This window comes from Leptosomus discolor, chromosome 5 (genome assembly GCF_034619465.1).
Source record: "Leptosomus discolor isolate bLepDis1 chromosome 5, bLepDis1.hap2, whole genome shotgun sequence".
Classification (NCBI taxonomy): Eukaryota; Metazoa; Chordata; class Aves; order Leptosomiformes; family Leptosomidae; genus Leptosomus; species Leptosomus discolor.
In genome coordinates, this window is record NC_141395.1 from 22,050,100 (window position 1) to 22,069,483 (window position 19,384).

Genomic DNA, 19,384 nt, shown 5'->3' on the forward strand with positions numbered 1-19,384 from the left:
CTAACTGATCACTAGACTCTCAAGCTACAGGTATTTTATGAAAAATAAAAATTCACACAATTTTTTCTCTTTAGTGGGAAGGACCAAGTGTTTTAGCAATCATACATGGCAGTGTGTTTTAATTCATTGCTTTAACCAATGGATGTTAAAACTTTGGCTTTATCTTCTACTCTGCAGAGAGAACATCATGCAAATATTTCCTTTTTCGTTTGTATTTGTTGGCTTCTCTGCTTAAGAGTATTTCAAGGTGCTTTTGGAGGCCATCAAGTATTTAGAGGATAATCACACATATTCCAGGAAATTGATTTAAATGATTCCCATGGCTCATGGTAAATGCAAGATCTTAAAAGGTTCTATATATTCCTGCCTTTTGTAGAATTGTCATTTTAGTTGTTTTAGATATGAGGGTTTGTACTCTATAACCTATTTGTCTTCTATGATCCCTTTTTATAATACAGTACATGACACAGTGGTTGAGATGCTGAAGCAGAAAAATGGGGAAATAATACGTAGAGTTTTATTAGTGAATAGTAAGAATTTTTCTTCTCTCCCTTGCAGCCCAGAATATAGTAAAATAAGATTTAGGTCTTCTCCCTTTGTTTACTGTTTCCCATATTGCCATATTTTGTACCAAAAGGAAAATACTGGGGTGGGGGTGTTTCGTAAAAAAATAAAAACAAACATTGCAGTAAAAGGTAGAAATATCTGATCAAACAAGAAGACTGGACATTGTAGTCTTTTGGGTCTCAATCAGTGTTAAATAGTGCTAGTTCTAAAATACCAAAGTATCCCATGCTGTTTCCTTGTTGCCATTTTGTAGTTTTTTCTATGTGTTGTTTATTTAATGATTTTAGCAGAATTGAACTCCAGTGTCACAGCTTCATTTGCTCCTGTCTCAGCCTGTGGCCATTCTGTGTGATTGCCAATGCCAAATCCTTTTACTGAGACTCAAGTACATGCACTAAAGCTTTGCTTACAGTGAAGTGATTCTTGTCTTAAATCTGTATCTGTTTCAGGTGAAAATCACTTTCTGATTCTGAATGGGACGTGACGGTGAAAGCCGTCGCTGAGCAGCAAATGTCAGTGATGGTCAACACTGGTTGATTTAGATGCTGCATGTGTTTTATGCAGAATATTCTAGTAGGAAGCCTCCTGCCTGTTTCATTCATCTTCTCATTACTGCAGCCTTCCGTATTCTCAGAGGAATATGGGCTACCATTGGTTTTCTACAGTTGAAGCTTTGGTATTTTTTTAATCTCTTTGCTACAGCTCATTTTTGTATGTCTCCTATTGTCTACTTCTTGTGACATTTGTGCGAGAGGAGCTATCGAATACTTTTTACCCTTCCTGTAGTGTAGACCCTATTAGGCCTAACTTCAGTGTTCTGCAAACTACAGTTGCCTTTAAACCATAAAGCAAAACCAGTTTGTATTACTTGTTTTGACTGGTTTTGATTTGGAGCAGGGACCTAATGGGAACTTCAGTAAGACAACCTTATTCTTTTTTTCTTTTCTTTTTAAAAAACACTAGCGGACATTTAGAAAAGTGGCATATGTGTATAGCCTTTACATTTTAAAGATTTCTGATTGTAGTTGTGATGAAAACACAGTGTTTGAGTGTGTCTGTACAGAATTCTCAGTCTTCAAAATTGCTTTCAATTAAAAAACTGGAGGAAACACTATGAAATTATGTTTTGGAGCCACATCAACATTCACACATGTCAGACAAAAGACAAAAGACAAAAATTATTGTCTTACATGACCTAAAATGATCTGTGCAACGAAACACATTTTCTGGCTTATGTTGACTGCCTGTTGCCAGTCACAGTGAGGCAGATGACACTATTTCACCTGTGTTTTCATGACAATCCTGTGCTTGAGCAACTCTTTCAGAAATGCAGTGATGTGTAGGAACTCCACTGTCCCAGACACAGTGATGTGCTAGCTAGAAGTCCTTTCATGTGTAGCTGTTGTGTAGAACTTTGAGAGTTACTTTGTGTTTAACTCGGTTGGTTTGGGGTTTTTTTAATATGGAAAATCATTATTCCTGATAAAATCTCTGGAACCAATCAGTGTTGTGGGTTATTTTAATTTGGAGACACTTTCATAATAAACATAAGTATTAGGAATGTAGTGTTGGTTTTCGTCTCTTTTCTATGAAATGCAAACAATGTTTTCCTTTGTTTTAGCTCAAAGATTGGTATCCACACTGCAGACTCCAGCACTTTTAGAGCAGGACCCAAGTATGTCTTTGCTGAGTTCATCACTGCGGTATTTTATGTTATTTCTTGTATGAAACTGTTTGTGACATTAAGTGTTAGAAGGACAAGTTCTCTCTATAAAAATTAAAATACTTTTATTAAAAAAAAAAAATAAGACATTTTGCTAGAATTTCGAAAGTAAAATTTTGGATATTAATCATTTCTGAATGTCCAGCTGGACCCACTTTGGAAAAGCTGACTTTTTTCAATCTATGTGGTCAGAGTTCTTAAAAGTAAATGTTCATTCAGATGTTTGAGACTAAACTGTCACTCAGCAAAGCACCACCTGCCAACCACTTCTGGAAGTGAGAGAAGAGGGCACTCTTGTACAGTGGTTTTCCTGAGAAAAAGCTGCAGCTCATGATTTTGCCAAAGAAGCTGCGTCTTTCAGACCCCTACCATGACAGCAGACCAAGTCTGCTTGCTTATCTATGATAGGAGTCTATGTTTTTTCATTACTGTTAAAAGGAAGAGGATAAAAGGTTGTGGTTTTTTTAAACAAGGAGCTGTCTATGTGTAGCAATGCACTGAGCTGGAATTGCTTTCATGCACTCACCAAAGTAAAGCCTACAAAATACCATTGTCAGGCAGCATTAAAGGTTAGGAGGAAGTACAGAGAAATGGGATGTGTGAAAACATTCTTACAACTTCAGGGGAAAGTTGAGGCACCCATTCTCATAACACAAACACCAATTATATAGGAGTCTTCACACATCAGTTGAAGTTTTGCCTCTGGAAGAGAAATAAACCCAGGGGTTTGCATTGTGTTTAAAGAACTAATTACTCTAGTTGGTAATATGTCTCCATGATAGTATATAGAGAGAATCTTGTAGTGCATTTAATCTGGCATTTAAATTCTTGTTTATTGAAGAGATTTATGAAGAGATTTAATTATGTGGAAATTTGTCCAGTTGTATGTCTAATGTCTTTTTGCTTCCTGTTCCTCATATACCACTCAACTTATGTAGCACAAGCGAGAACCACTGTGTACAGAAAATGACTCTGTATAATGTGGAAAAGAGCAAGAATTTTTTTATGTACTGCCTTTAAGTCTGTAGAGGTCCCTCTGTACAGGAAACACAACGGTTCTCAGAAGACAGGAGGTCTGTGCTGCTTTAGAAGAGCTAAAAGGTGGCGACACAGTTGCCTGTGGTACAGAAGGTGAGTGGAAGGAATCCAAATGTGTAACTGTGCCAGATGGGCAGGTTGCCACGCGACTTGGTAGCTCACCATGATGTGATGCACAGAGGGTGGGAGCTTGTGTGGAGGGGTTCCCGCTCCACAGTGTTAGTCCCAGCTCTGCAAGTGTGGGTGAAGGGTTGCTGTTTCCCTAATCTATGCTGGGTTTTTGGTCTTTGTGCCCTGTTCTGCAGGATGCTAGTCCGGCCCTGTGACAGATTTCACACTGCCTACCCTTGTCAGTGGGTTACCTTCTTTGGGCCAGGGCAACCCCCCCCGTATCAATACAGGCTGGGGGATGAAGGGATTGAGAGCAGCCCTGCCGAGAAGGACTTGGGGGTGTGGGTGGATTAAAAGCTGCACGTGAGCCACCAATGTGCACTTGCAGCGCAGAAAGCCAACTCTATCCTGGGCTGCATCAAAAGCAGCATGGCCAGCAGGCTGAGAGGTGATTCTTCCCCTCTGTTCTGCCCTGGTGAGACCCCACCTGGAGTGCTATGTCCAGCTCTGGGGTCCTTCGTACAAGAATGACATGGACCTGTTGGAGCAAGTGCAGAGGAGGGCTGTGAAGATGATCATGGGGCTGGAGCACCTCCCCTGTGAGGACAGGCTGAGAGAGTTGGGATTGTTCAGCCTGGAGAAGAGAAGGCTGCGGGGAGACCTTGTTGCGGTCTTTCAGTACTTAAAGGGGGCCTATAAGAAAGATGGGAGCAATCTTTTTAGCAGGGCCTGTTGTGATAGGATAAGGGGTAATGGTTTTAAACTAAAAGAGGGTAGATTTAGGCTAGGTATAAGGAAGACATTTTTTACAGTGAGGGTCGGGAAACACTGGCACAGTCTGCCAGCGAAGTGGTAGAAGCCCCATCCCTGGAAACGTTCACAGTCAGATTGGACAGGGGGCTCTAGGCAACCTGATCCAGCTAAAGGTGTCCCTGCTCACTGCAGGGGGGTTGGACTAGATGGCCTTTGAAGGTCCCTTCCAGCCCAAACTATTCTATGATTCTTAAGTGGATTTCACAGAGCACGATGCCAATGTGTGCTCGGGTATGGAGGAGTCCATGACGGTTGTCATACGGTCATCGTAGGCTGGTTTCCACAGAGTTCCGATGCTGGGGAATTTTAAAATGTGAACACACTCAAAAAGAATGAGTTATACTAAATGAACGTTGGTATGTATAATGTGTATGAAGCTGGAATGCATGCTGGGCAAAGTTGCGTACTTACCGAACTTCTCACCGGTGACAGCCCTCCCTCCTGGTCTGTAAAATCCAGAGATCACAGTTCTGTGAAAAGTTAATTCCAATAATAACTATGTATTAACTAGGCAGAATAATTGTGTACCTAAGGTGTGTGCCATGCCAGGCCTAACTCTGCCAGTAGAAGAGAGCAGTGCCCACAGGAGGCCTGTCCACCATGTAGTGGAGCAGGGACCAAGGGTAAGGCTAACACACCTTCTGGCTTGTGCCTTAAAGGTGGCTTTATCGCTATAGGACAAAACACACTTGAGGAAAGTGTTTTATACCTGTCTTTTTTAGCCCTGAGTCTGCCAAACCATTGATGATTCTTGTAGAGGGATTCCTTAAACGTAGAGTTGTGTGCCATACTGAGGTGTTTGTAAGGTGCTGACTTTCAAATGTATTGTTTAGATGTGACACAGAACCATGAGATTTTAGTCACTGGGAAGTGTAATATAAAATCAAGTATTATAAGATAGTTGAGTATTGTAGTTTTTATCTGTAAAAGCAGCATGACCAACTTGCAATGTTAGTGCTGTAGTTCACTAGTTAGATGAAAACATCGTGTACTTTTTAAAGCTATTTACTGGCAACATATATTTACATTCCCAAATTAATACCCTTTCCTAAACATCCGAAAAACACCATTGTACCTCTGATATTTTTTAAACACTTTCAAGTGTAAGGTCCTCTCCTTAGAAAATACTACGCAGCTTATTTTTCAGTCTTCCCAAAAAGGGACTGAGCAAGGCTCCCATACAACAGCATGGCGGTAGCATTTCTTGCCATGTTCAGGCAACTTTTTGCAATCTCCCCACATGAAAAATAATCCTGAAATTCAAAGGTGGGATGTGGTCCTTCCTTAATTAAAATTGCATCAGCTCCCTCCTGCATTAACCTAACTAGCAACTTTCTGTCCTGTTTCTGAGCTTATTGTAAAGATAACCTCCCCTTTTAACTCCCAGTAATAGTAATTTTAATTACTGTTGTTCTCCAAAGTTATCTTTGAAAGAGCTGCTTCCTACCAGAAAGGCTTGCTATTTTACAGTTATATTTGTGTAGTCTCTCATCTAAGTTTAATTTAAACCTAATTCAGCCAAAGAATTTAGTTATTACTGTATCTCATTTTTATATGTGGTTTCTCACTGAACAAGCCCCAAGTGAGATCAGTGCCCATAGCTCTTATTTTATGGACAAACTAATCCATATGCCAGCTCCAGAAAAGGATTCACATGTTAGCAGTCTAGATTGCTTAAAGTTCCAACACTTGGTCCTTCAGCAATGTTGAGGAAGTGATGAACCCAATTTGTGGTAACCCTGGACTGAGTGGATGTAAAAAGCAGCCAGGACTGCTGTCCAGACCAGAAGCTGTTCCCCTTTTATAGCAATTGCCTACTAATTGAATCAATTTTTTCAAAGAAATTAATTTTGTCAAATAAAAAGCATATGAACCATTGAAATTGCTCAGTTATGCTATGATGGTCTGTGCTGCTCTTGCAACTAGTCCAAGCATCCAGCACAAACAGAGCTGTTTCACGTAGGAGAATTCTTATATAAGAACTCATCTGTAAGGTTTGACAGGTTACTACTATAAAATACTAACTATATTATTTGGAAGAGGAAAAATAGATTGCTAACAGTGACATCAGCTGCCATCTGGATAGAATTAATGCACAATTAAAAGCAAGACCGGATGCAAATTTTTAATACTTGTTCTGCACCAAACAATATAGCTGAAAAATTATAGTTGAGGGAAACTTCAGCAGGAGCAGCTGAGAAAAGTAAAATGGCTTTGTCATGTAAATTGCATGAACAGTGACTGTAAATGCGATACTTTGATTCATTGCGATGCCATTAGCAGAGCACTTAATAAAGGTGGTCCCTGCTATAATACAGTCCCAAGCAGACTGTCAGAATTATGGACTAATCTTAAAGAAGGCTGGAACCTAAAATGACAGGTAATTGCTGCAGAGTTGCAGTTGGCAGCATGGAGGATTGCACGTCAGAAGAGGTTTTCCCTCTTTCCTTTAGAAACATGATTTTATTGGATGGCTTGTCTGCCTTTGCACTAAGTGTAGGAAAATACAGGCCAGTAAGTCAGTCATGCTGATACTGACAACTAATGTTAAAAGAATAGAATTACCAATTTGCTCTGTTGTCTTTCTGTTAATGGGGTTGTGTCAGACCTGGAGTTAGAGCAAGTTTATCTCGTTGGCTTCATTTGGGAAGTTAAGTATTCATTATTTGCCTGTTTTTATTTTTAACCTATGAGGTAAGCATTTACACAAATGTATTGTGCATGAACTTAGACAGCTAGTGCACCACCTGCGAGGTCACCCCCTCTATCACTTCTGCCTACTCCTCACTTAGCCAAAAAGTTAATGTATGCAGTCTGCTCTTAAATGCCTGGAATCCTTTATGGTAATTGCCATCAGTGTAAAGTAAGAGTAGCATGCTTCTAAATCAAAACATTAATGGTGTGTAGCTGGTGTTTGTTCCACAGATCTGTTTCTCTGCGAAGCCAGTTATTCCAGCTGAAGCTCTGATGCAGATGGTACTGGATAGTGAAGAACTGAGCTCATGATCCGGTAGCCAGTGCAAAAGAATCCATTGAGGCAAGTCAGTCAAAGAGCTGACTTATCCATCAGTCACAAAACAGGGGAGTCAATAGCAGCTAGCATTGTTCAACATGCAGTGACTGAAGAAGAAGGAAATCAAATTAACACTAATTGTATCTTCTTTCAATTCATCATTTCAGTGCATAACCACTTCAAAATATATATATAAGGTCATATAAAAAAACCACTACACACTTGCATGATTAAATGCTATTTTTAACGTAGCCTTAACAGCTTTTGAGCCTGTTGCTCACTTAGCCCAAATTTGAAAAGGAGATTGTGTTGCAGCTATTGCTGTTCTTACAGTGTACTAAAAATCAGCAACCAGGTAAATGAGAGAACCACAAATCAATGCTCTGCACTGGAGGAAGGGCAGGCAGAGTGCGACCGTTGTCCTGTGGCTCCAGCAGCAGCTAAGCAGAGGGTAAGCTGGCGTAACTCGGGAGTGGTGCTGGCTCTCCTCCACAAGGGAGGCTGTAAAGAAGAGCTGGGATATTGCAGTGAAGAGAATGCCACCGTTTAAGGACAAAACCAGATCTGTAGGAAGTCAGGCTTCATTACCTCTGCTTCTGCTGGAACAATTTGTTTATAAGCTCAGGATTCTAAAGGGTTCTTTGTGTATAATTGTTAAGAATGATTAGGGATAATAAGAAGGACAAAAAGAATGGAGTCTCACTCTGGCAATCAGAACCATTCCCCCCAACCCTTCAGACACACAATCCTATTTCAGCAGTAAAGCCTGATGTAATTGGATTGCAACTATTGCTTTCAAAAAGGTAAGATTATTACCATAATTATTTAGTATAGTTTATTCATACAGTTAAAAAATGTACTGTAATCAGCCTGTGGGACTAAGTGATTTATGTGTGCATATGTTTGTTATATCGGGTTTGGCAGGGCTTTTAAAAAGTTATAAATCACTCACAGGTGAGTTCACAGTGATTTTAGAGTATTATAATGACAGGACTAATTTAGACAATTTCAAGGTACTGAGTAAATTCTACGGTTTATTGAAGCATTAGAGAAGACAGCAAGTAATAGAACACAACTGGAATATGGCAGAACCACAGCATAACTTTCTTAATTTTCACAAGCGTAACCAATGCTTGTTTGTTTGCTTTTCAAAATTCGTCTGGCAACATCCAAGAGGGTTTATGAAAAATGTCAACAAACTCAGCTTAGCCACCTCCACTCTTGGTTGAGTAGGTGTGTAATAAAACTGTTCTGTTAGCCAGAAGGACTCTTGCAGTAATTTGATTTCTTTTCAGATCTGACCTCCAGCTAACATGCAAACAACAAGTGTAATTAAATACACTTAATACATATGTTACTGATGTTTAATACTATTTTTTTTCCGACAGTCCTTAAAATCACAGTGTGTTTCCAATATCTATTAAATTCAACACCTTTTTTTCCAGATTTTTACATTATATTACAAGATAAATTTGATGAGATGCTGAGCACCAGTACATGAGCATTTTTCTGTATGGTCAGCATTAGTTGATGGCCCACACATTTCAGGCTTTGGAAGCTAAATACAGGTCAGCAGTTTGAAAGGGAAAGTTGGCCAAACTGATTTATGAAAAAAAGAAAAACCTTTACTGACCTTCACTAAGAGCTATGTCTGCCTTAAGAGAAACCTGATCCTGCTGATAGAGTACTAGCACCAACTGGAGGCGGCTGGTTGATAGTCCCTAAGTTGCACATTGCTTTTGAGCTCAAGAGCTTCCCCAAGTGCTCTTCAGGGCATTTCAGTCTGTATTTGTATGCTATCCAGTACACTGAGGTCCCGATAATTGTACCTATTGGGTCAGTGTACAGTATTATCCTAGTTGTCCTTACTGGATATCACTGTATTGTGCAGCTTCCGAACAAATAGAAAATTCCAAACTTACACAGATACAGGTTTGTGAAATTCTATAAGCACTAAGTGCATTTGATAAAGGCACAAAGGTTTTAAGATTTTAAGACAGATCTTCAGCTAGCATAACAGCTGTTTTAGGGATGTCACAAGCCAGTTTCACTTTATATTTTATAATAATCAGACAAACAAATCTATTATGTACACTTTCCTAGCTTTTACCTGCTTTTGGAATGCCTGGCTCTGTTTTAGAGGAAGTAAGATCTGCATCTGATTTGCCTTGGTAAATATAAGCAGGTTTATTATTCAAACTCCAAAAGGAGCTCTAAAGATTTAAATTACACACAATAAACATTTCAAAATTTACTTCTTGCTTTAGGCATATGCACAGAACATTTACAACCAGGCATATCATCTTTTCTAGCAAATAACTCCTAGGAATGTAAATTCCAATGCAGTGGTTGTCATATATTTTGTGTTCCGTGCATAGCAATCTTGGCAAAGTAATTTTGTTAGAAGCAATAAAGCAACTACTCATGTCTGGGATGAACATGACAAGAAAATGGCACTAAGTCTGAGCATTTATCTTTGTTACCCAGCACATGTTTCAATTTTTTTCTCCTGTGAAGATGGTGATCAAATCAGATATGCTAGAGTGCGTCTGAGCAATAGGTACACCCTTAATGAATAAACAGCTCCATTTGAAAACACGGACAAGAGGTGGCCGTGCACTGCCTGTCTTTTTGCTTCCATACCACAGCTGTTGAGCATCCTGAAGCTCTTACTTTCCAGGGCAACTAGGAGTTGCTTGGCACAGACAGGTGGAGAAGGGCAGGAGTGTGCTTCAAAATGAATACAGCCATTCTGGATATAGGGGCGATGCTGTTAGCAAGAAGCCAGAAGGGATAAGTTTTCCAACATGGGAGGTGAGGGCTTCTGTACAAGGAAGGAGGAGAAGAGATACCAACAAAGCAGGGTAATGCAGCAGTCGTAACTCCTGGGAGAAAAAGAAGTGGGAAGTGCAGAGCTAGCTGAATGCATTTTTTTTAAGTACTGTCTATTGACCTACATAAAAGTGCCTACAGCATTCTTTTGGTGGTAGAAGCAGCTAATTGAAAGAAATACCTGCTATTTAAGTATTCCTGTTACGATGGTTGAAAAGGAGGCAAAATCTGCTAATGATCAACTAGACACACTACTTGAAGGCAATCTCCCAGCCTGTACCTCTGTCCCATTGTCGGTTACAAAAGTCTCAGAGAATACATGGGGTTTATGGGCAGGGCAGAAATTGAGCATGTATTTCATTTGAGATGTCATTACACAAATGCCTAGTAATCTCTGCTGCCATTCGGTTCTAAAATTGTAATCAGCTGGCACCTTTACTGTTCTTACTGCTCTTGTTTTGTGTATAGTTGCCTGTAGCACAAGAAAAAGAAAAAAATCAATAGGGCATAGCAAGGAAAATGATGCATTATTTAGAAAATAGCAAATTATGCCCTATAGGGAAGACGAAATTGGTGCTCTCATTTTTTGAAGCCAACATGTGCAAACATGGGTTACTGGGTTTTGTTAAGATGCACTTTAGCTACCTCATAGAAGATTGAGCACGTGGTCTGTGCTGTATCCAGCAGGTTGTGCAGTGAAGTTTAGACACACCAAGTGATTTTAAATGTGGTTCACATCCGACTGGGCAATGTTCTTAACTGTAGTAAGAGTGTCTTGTCAGCATCACCAGGTTTAAATGTGCCTAAATGGCCACATCTTACAACTTAAGAGGCTGATGAAGGCATAGGAATAAAAGGGGTACAGGGGTTGGTGGTGTTTCTTTTTGGGTTTTTGCCCAAGTATAAGATTATAGGTTGGGGTGAGAACAGGGAGTGTTGCTATAGTTACATTAGTAAACAGGAAGACCAACATCTGCGCCAAATGCTGATTTGGACAAGCTCTGGCCTGTCCTATGGCCTACCTCACATTAACAGCAGGAACGCATTATGTGTGCATCTCACAGTTTAGTTTCCTTCCAAGAAGAATGCAGTTTGCATTTGAGACATGAACTGAAGTGGTGAGGATCAGGAGATACACTCCAAAAGTCCACTCCTGATAAAAAATGAAATGCTAATGTAGATACATGCTGTATAAACTTAGAGAAGCTATCATCCGAACTAGCATCTCACAGGGAAGGCGAGGTTCTGTTTACAGGTGCTTTGATACAGTTAATTTAAATGAAGTATTTTCACTTCACATAAAATATTCTGAAGTTTTCTTTTTATTGAAAAAAAATTGGAACATTCTTCAAAAAGATTTTACAGGGTTATTTTCATTATTTAGGAAATGCTAGAATTCTAAATACTTTTTCACAGGGTTTTCCTAGTGTTGTATATTTTTACTCTTTACACTCTATTTCATTTTTGTGTACTCGAGTATTTTGTTGTGAGAAGGATCATCATTAGTTTTCAATTCAAGTGGTTTTTTACTTCACTAGAATTTCCAGGACTGAATTTAGTAAGATTTTATTTGAACTATGTTATATTATCAAATGGAGAGTTTTCTTTCTTGTTGGAGCTGGCCATTTAAATATTTTATGAAAAGGAAAAGGCTTTACAAATAGGATAGAAAGAGTAGTTTTAGTCAAAGCTGAGTACTGTGGCAGCAATAGTCTTCATTATAAGCTGCAAGATACACAATGATTTATCTACATACTTCAGGGTTTGCCATGTCTGTCACTGGAAATCTTAAATGATAAGTAGTCCTTCACTACAACACTGTTTACATAGTAAAGCAAAATGACTAGTCTGTTCTAAGACATACCCAGTAAACCACTGAGGCTGGAAATCTCACAAGCGTTACTCCACGGCAGTTTGAGTTTCAGGCCAGCTGGGTGTTTTGGGAGCCAGGAACCTCTGGGCTACAGCAGGGTTCTATTTCAGGTCTCTAGGATTTCTCATCAAATCAACACAAAGTTCCTACTTGCTCCTATTAAGAGCTTTATTCGAGAACAGCTTGCGCTTCAAATGGTTTTGTTACTAACAGTAATCAGCATCCACACAAGATCTGAGATAGGCAGTAAAACATATTTTTAAAGCACTATTTGCATGCACGAAAATGAATGGTAGCACAGGAGAGTACAAAGACAGGGTAAAAACTAAGGTAGTGACCTGTGACAGTCAGATAAGCTCCAGTGCATTATTTTTGGTAGGTTTCATGCCTATTTCAACCACATACAACCCTGAAAGACATTTCTATGCTTTTGGAAGAGACACATAAATTACAGAAAATACTTTATTTTTAATATCTTCCTGGGGCAGTGTTGTGCTTTAATGCAGCAGGCAGCTGAACGCCAAACAGACATTTGCTCACTCCCCCCAGTGGGGTGGGGGAAAAAAGAATCAGAAAAAAAGGCAAAACTCCTGGGTAGAGATAAAGACAGTTTAATAGGAGAGAAAAGGGAGGGAAAATAACAAGTGATGCACAATGCAATTGCTCACCACCCACTGAATGGTGCCCAGCCAGTCCCTGAGCAGTGGGCCGTCGTCGTGTCCGTCCCCTCCGCCCCCCCCCCCCCTCCTTTTATTGTTCAGCATGACGTCATATGGCAAGGAATGCCCCTTCGGCCAGTTGGGGGCAGCTGTCCTGGCTGTGTCCCCTCCCAGCTCCTTGTGCACCCCCAGCCTCCTTGCTGGCAGGGCAGCAGGGCAGCAGAAGCTTTGAAAAGTCCTTGACTTGGTGTAAGCACTGCTCAGCCACCACTAAAACATCAGTGCGTTATCAACATTATTCTAAATTCAAAACACAAGACAATTAACTCCATCCCAGCCAAAACCAGGACAGGCAGCTAAATAGAGATGATTACATCATTAAACTACTTGCTACTAGATCAAAATGTACATGTCTGGAGCCACTCAGTTAAAGAATTAGTTGAACTGTTGTTCAAAGAATGATCCAAAATGTCTCTAGATTACAGTGGACTAAAATACTGTATTAATTATTTTTCTTTATTTAGAAGTTAGAGTAAGACAAGGATAAATACATACTTTCACAATACAGGAAGGAAAGAAAAAGAGTGTTCTACAGCTAGAGAGGTATAAGCTAGTTTTATGCAGACTATTTATAAGACAATGCAGTGAAAGCTTTTCTGATGTTGGCAACAAATGCAGAAAAATTGTTAGTTTCTCTCACTTTGAGCTGGAACTCGGCTATACAGTCCAGAGGAGGAATACAGGAAGTCACTAAAATGACAGAAATTTCCAAAAGATTAATTATTACAAAAAAGTTCAATATTACGAGTTTTTCCATGCTTATGAAATACAAATTTAGTTTATTATCTTTGTATGTTTTAGCTTATTTTTAGCCTATTAATTTCATGAAATTTTATTTCAGCAAAGACAAAGCCTCAAAGAACACACAAATTTATTTTATTTCCAGACTTCCCACTCACTGCTTGTGCTCCTGCTTGAATTGTTACAGCAATTCCCAGTAATCCATAGACTGCTCAAAAATTGAAACACATTCCTAAACATTTTTGTTGCTCTGCAGGCAGAAAGACTGAAAACTGGAGTAGCCCTGCATGTGATAAGCTTTTAACTTCAGCACAGTTTAGATTTGAGTTAGTAAAATCAGAAATCTATTCAGTCCATACCTAGAGGTGTAGCAGAGCAACAACACCATCTGTCTAGAAGCTACTCAGCACAGTACTCAAAATTACTGCTGCTGTTCTTCACAACTGAAGCAAAGTCCGTATGGCAAAGGCAGCTTTAAGATCCAAAAGGCTGTACCCTTACAGAAGAGGAATGCTGGATTTCAAGTTTTAATCTTTCTCCTATGTCACACAACTGCAAGGGGCTCCCCACAACAGTGGGAAACCTAGTTTTTTCTGCCCTCCAGGCTTCTCAAACAGGTTGAAATATGCCTGTCAGCATACACACTCACTCTAGCATAAAGGCAAGCAGCAACAAACGACAAACTGGAGCATCTATCTCTATATCTCTTCTCTCTCCTGCTTTGCTTAATACAAAGTAAACAGCAGCTCCACAGATGGAGGAGAGTGAAGATAAGCAGTTGTATTTTCATATAAATTAACAAGACAAACTTCGTTAAAAATATATATTACCATTGCAAGATTTTTCATTCAGAAATTGGAAGATAAAGGTTGCAACTAAACTGCACTTTGTTCCTCTCCCCCCTTTTTCAAATAGGGGCATCAGATTGCTCATGTATCCAAAGTTGACATACCTTCATAATCTCCTTGTTCATTTATGGAAAGGGTAAACACATACGGTTTGTCAGGATCTTTGTGATCAATGTGTCTGAAGATAAACTGTAATTGTTCATCTAAAGCAAACAAACAGAATTAAAACCATTAACCCCTGCTGGAGAGTCACAATGATGACTTAAAAAGTCACAACATGAAGCTACAGTTTCAATTAACAGTCTTAGAAAATTTACAAATTAACCAACCCTGGTCGCTTGGAAAGACAAATGCATGTTAACATACCATATTTTGCCATTTGAGACAATGGTAAACATAGAATCATATCATAGAATCATGGAATGGTTTGGGTTGGAAAGGACGCTAAAGTTCATCTCGTGCCAACCCCCCTGCCATAGGCAGCGACACCTTCCACCAGACCAGGTTGCTCAAAGCCCCATCCAGCCTGGCCTTGAACACTGCCAGGGAGGGGGCAGCCACAGCTTCTCTGGGCAACCTCTTCCAGTGTCTCACCACCCTCACAGTAAAGAACTTCTTCCTTGTGTCTAGTCTGAACCTGCCCTCTCCCAGCTTCCAACCATAACCTCTCATCCTATCACTGCAGGCCCTTGTAAAAAAGTCCCTCCCCACCTTTCCCGTAGGCCCCCTTCAGGTACTGGAAGGCCACTAGAAGGTCTGCCCAGAGCCTTCTCTTCTCCAGGCTGAACAAGCCCAGCTCTCTCAGCCTGTCCTTGTAGGAAAGGTGTTCCAACCCTCTGACCATCGTGGTAGCCCTCCTCTGGACTCAGTCCAACAGCTCCATGTCTTTCTTGTGTTGGCAGTTAAGTCAATTCTTCAGCTGCGTAAGCTAGTATGGCCTTCACTGCACAATCCAACATTAACCACATTATGTCACTGCACATGGAAACTATGGAAACCACAGAAACTTACTGGGAATTCTGCGTATCTCCAGTCCAAGCCGCTCTTCAAACAATTCCTTAGACTTGCATAATCGTTCCATTCTCTCCTTATCAGCTTTGGTTTTAGAAGATATTACTAGAATTTTAAAAGCCACCATAAATATCAAAGTAAAGGTAGATATTTAGAACAGTAGAAAAGCCCATCAAAAGCAAATGTTGAAAATAATTCCTCCTCTAATTAAGAAAATTTACTTCTTATCCTTTGCTTACTTACTTTCCTTTTTCTTTATCAACTCTTCTTTAAGCTCTTGGATGCTGTCAGTCAAGTCCTTCTTTTGCTCTTCCTCTTGATTGAGGTTAGATTTTATTTCTGTCAAATGCTCTTGATTTTCTGATATACGTTGGCTCTGCTGGAGAATCTCTGAAAGGAGGCAAGAAAATACAAGCATATATAGTTGATTGGTTAGGTCCCTGCTATTTAGTACTTATCTACATAGTTCGAGATGACTTATCTGAATAAAACCCAGTGAAATGCACTCTATCTCAGCTGAAGACAGAAGTCAGCATAACTATACTAAAAGTATCAGATAAAAGCTTAAGTGAAAAGTTATTCAGAAGAGAAGCTACTAAGCAGAGGGCTCCTCTGATAGTTCAGTCAGATGCAACTTTTCTCTGGTGCCAGCACTATATACAACTTCAAAGGATGAAGAAGGTGGATCCTGTCCACAGACAAATAATTTGATACAGAGCAAGGAATGGAAACACTGACTGATGTTAGCGTTGCAATTGTTTTTACCTGATATTCTGAACTTTAACTATAAAATTCAGAGAAGTTAATCCTAGACTGATAGGCTGACTGTATTCTGTTACTAATATGGAAAAGGCATAAGTAACCTCACAATATTTAACTTTACTAAGCAATTTAATTTACTTTTCCTATTGCAGTCAGCAAGTTCTGGTACTTCATTGTTTTAAATACTTAAGCATCAAAACCACTACACATAAAACTTTTACCAGACTTTTATCTTTCTACATCATCAATGAAGTTTTCCAACAAATTGCTTTTGACTTGCAATTTACATCCTGTAACCAACCAAATATGTTTGGTTTTAATTCTGTCTTCATTCTGATGTTATTTACCTTTTAAAAGGGGAATTTAAACATATTATTCTGTTGTATTAAGTTAGATATGTTAGACACAATAAATAAAACACCATACTGTACCATTGTTATACTCCTGAATTCTATCAATCATCAGGTCCCCTTCTTTTAGCTTCTTGGACCATTTCTCTGTAATGGAAAGTTATTTCCATTATCTGAGGAAGTTTGATAACTTGGAGAAAGTAGAAGTAACAGGAACATAGAGCCTTTTTACCTGAAAGCACTTTTATGGACTCCTTGCATGAATCTCTCAGTGCTAAAGTCTGAGTGATCTGTTCAGTGCCATAAATGCTTTTTAGTTTGGTCCAAAACTCTTTAATTTCTCTTTCAAAAACGATTATTTCATCTTCAGCCTTTATGTTAGCCATAATGCTGCAACAAACATGTAAGTAAATCAACACAGCACCAAGACACACCAGACAAGCACAGCAGTTATAACTCAACAATTACAGGATAAAACGTTCAGGGCCGTTTATCCCCTCGGGTTGTTGTTTAAACCTCTTCCCGTAAGCCGTTTTTGTTGTTACTATTACCACAATAAGCAGTAATGCTGGAGTTTCTTTTGCTTCTCCACCAGCGGTGGGTTACCTGCCTCAGGAGGCGGCCCGGCCCGGCGCTGCGCCCGGGACCGCCACAATACCGACAGCCGCTTCCAGGGCCCCGGCGGGCCCCGGCAGCGCTGTGCCGCCCTCGCACCGAGCCGGGGCCCGCACCGAGCCGGGGCCCGCACCGAGCCGGGGCCCGCACCGAGCCGGGGCCCGCACCGAGCCGGGGCCCGCACCGCACACCTGCAGCCCAGGCGAGGGGCGGGCAGACACCTTCTCCCTTCCCCGCCCGTCGAGAAGCTAACGGCGACGGCCGGGCTATGGCGGCCCCAGGAGCCAGCGGTGCCCCGGCGCGGCGGTACCTGCTGGGCCCCGCACTGCAGCAGCCCAACCCGAGGCCGCTCGCATTCACCAGCTTTCAAACCGCCGCCGCCTTCCCGCCTCCCCAGCAGCTGCTTTCTAACTGGGCACCGCCCGTCGGCCGCCTCGTAACAAGCGCACCGCTGATTGGCTCAGCTGTTCTTCCTGCTGCGACTGGAGCCGCAGGGTGTGCTGGGAGCCCTGGCGCTGCGGTGATGGTCCCCGTGAGGCGAGGCGGCACCGCCGTGGCGGGTCGGGTCGGGTGGCGCTCCCCGTGCCGTGGAGCCCCTTGGAGGCGGTCGGTGCTGGTGCTGTGAGGGAGAGGCCGCTGTGGCTCCCTGTCCGTTCCCTGGGCAGTGCCCGTTAGGATTACGAGGAGTTCTCAGGGCCCGCTGAGAGGGCGGCGACTGGGCTGTCCGCAGCGGCGGGGAGCGGGGCCGGTGCAGGTGAAAAGCGCAGTGCGGTTTGTGCTCCTTGCTGATCCGTGCTGAATGAACCCAGCGCGCACTGGGGAGCGGGCTGGCTCCTTTATGTTCCCCTGAAGCCAGAACTTGTTTCCCGCGTCGGGTTTATTCACGGAACGTACTTAGGGGAACCTAGTCATAAAGTTTCGTGCCGCTCCTGAATTGTCTTTTAGTTCCCCAAGCCTGAATTATCTCATGAGTCGGGAGCTATTTACCATCATAAAAACTTCCCTTTAATCTATAAGGTAGCTCTTTATGATAAGAGACTGACGTGCAGAGGTAGTTGCAGTCCTTTGGTATGAACAAAAACAATACAGCAGCCCTGCCAGTCAAACTCTCATCATAAGCCTCTGTAATCGTGAATGTCCTCCTTATGACACTGCACCTAATTTTTCTCCAGTTGGGTATATTCCCTTTTGGCTCTGGGTGGGTGCTGGGTTGCGATCCCAGGTACCAGCCTTCAATCTATTGTGGAAGCTACTTGCTAATCGTTTTGTTACCATAGCTAATGAGGTTCTCTGAGCTTTAATTTACTTCAGCGCTACTCAGATGATCTCAGAATAATGTAAATTTAGTAAAGCTTTGAAGATTGGTGTCTGAAACTGTTAATTAGTCTTCTCTACACACACACACACACCCCCCTACCCCACCCCACCCCGGGTCTGAAGCAAAGTGTGAGCTGAGACCGCCAGCAGTTAGCTGCATTATTCTTGTATAAACTGTTACTACTGGTGAATAGCACTTCTACCCAACTGTATTTCTGTCTCATTGCACTTGGACGCCTGCTCTCCAGATTTCAGTTTCCTCAGTATTAGTGGTAAAACTAATTATTAGACCACTCTTTCTTATCTGCTTCAGATAAATGTACTGAAGCTGGGCTGGTTCAAGGATGACTGGCTAGCCACATAGAAATTTGGGCATTATGGAGCCAATATCTTACTGCCTTTTTAAACTAGGACCATTTCTCTTCATTTCTCTTTTTTTTTTTTTTTTTTTTTTTTTTTATTTTACCCCCCTGATCAGACCTTCAGCCTTAGCTGGGTAAACGCTGCCAGTATAAAGCTTAAATGTTGCTGCTGACATTGCTAGCCTTTGTTATTTGAGCTCGTAACTTTCTGAATGCAAAATTTTCCCAGCTGCTGGAGTTCAGTTGAACTAGTCTAAACAAATCCTGAATTCTAATCTGTAATCTTTTGGTGGCTTCTTCAGTCTGGTCTCTTCTGAGTCCTTTTGTTAACATAGATAATAGGTTCACCCCACAGTAGCTGGCACTAGCTCTGAACCGTTAGGTATCTTTTTCCATCAGTGAAGTTTCTGTAGGTTTCATTAGTCGTATTCCTTTGTTTTAGACTCTTACCAGCGAAGACTAAATACAGCTTACTAGCACAATGCGTACCTTAGTTGAGCTTTTTTCTGACTAATTTGGGAGTCCTTCCTTACAGTTCTCTAGAGACATGAACGTAACAGTATAACCTACCCTCAGCCTTACTTTCCCTCTACGAACTCTCCACAATCAGCTCACCAACAGCATGTTTAAATGAAGCATGGTGATTTTGGCAGATACTAGTTTTCTGTACAAACTGACAGCTTTTACCA

General features: G+C 41.1%; 1 protein-coding gene across 1 annotated transcript; it reads right to left on the reverse strand.

Annotated features, from left to right (window-relative positions):
- Window positions 1-13,254: 13,254 nt before the first annotated feature.
- SPC25 (SPC25 component of NDC80 kinetochore complex) lies at window positions 13,255-16,787 on the reverse strand. Its single transcript, XM_009957160.2, has 6 exons — window positions 16,634-16,787; window positions 16,483-16,548; window positions 15,533-15,679; window positions 15,290-15,394; window positions 14,383-14,481; window positions 13,255-13,379 (listed from the first exon to the last, which is right to left on the reverse strand). Exons 1-6 carry the CDS (start codon window positions 16,785-16,787, stop codon window positions 13,255-13,257), a joined length of 696 nt encoding a protein of 231 aa, XP_009955462.1.
- Window positions 16,788-19,384: the final 2,597 nt, after the last annotated feature.

Excerpts from the sequence above, each read along its gene's own strand:
- SPC25 (XM_009957160.2), bottom strand. The coding sequence starts at position 16,787 with ATGGCTAACATAAAGGCTGAAGATGAAATAATCGTTTTTGAAAGAGAA. Across the intron at positions 16,549-16,633 it reads GTCCATAAAAGTGCTTTCAG|AGAAATGGTCCAAGAAGCTA; the intron begins GTAAAAAGGCTC and ends TTTCCATTACAG. Across the intron at positions 13,380-14,382 it reads TGAACAAGGAGATTATGAAG|TGACTTCCTGTATTCCTCCT; the intron begins GTATGTCAACTT and ends CTGTCATTTTAG.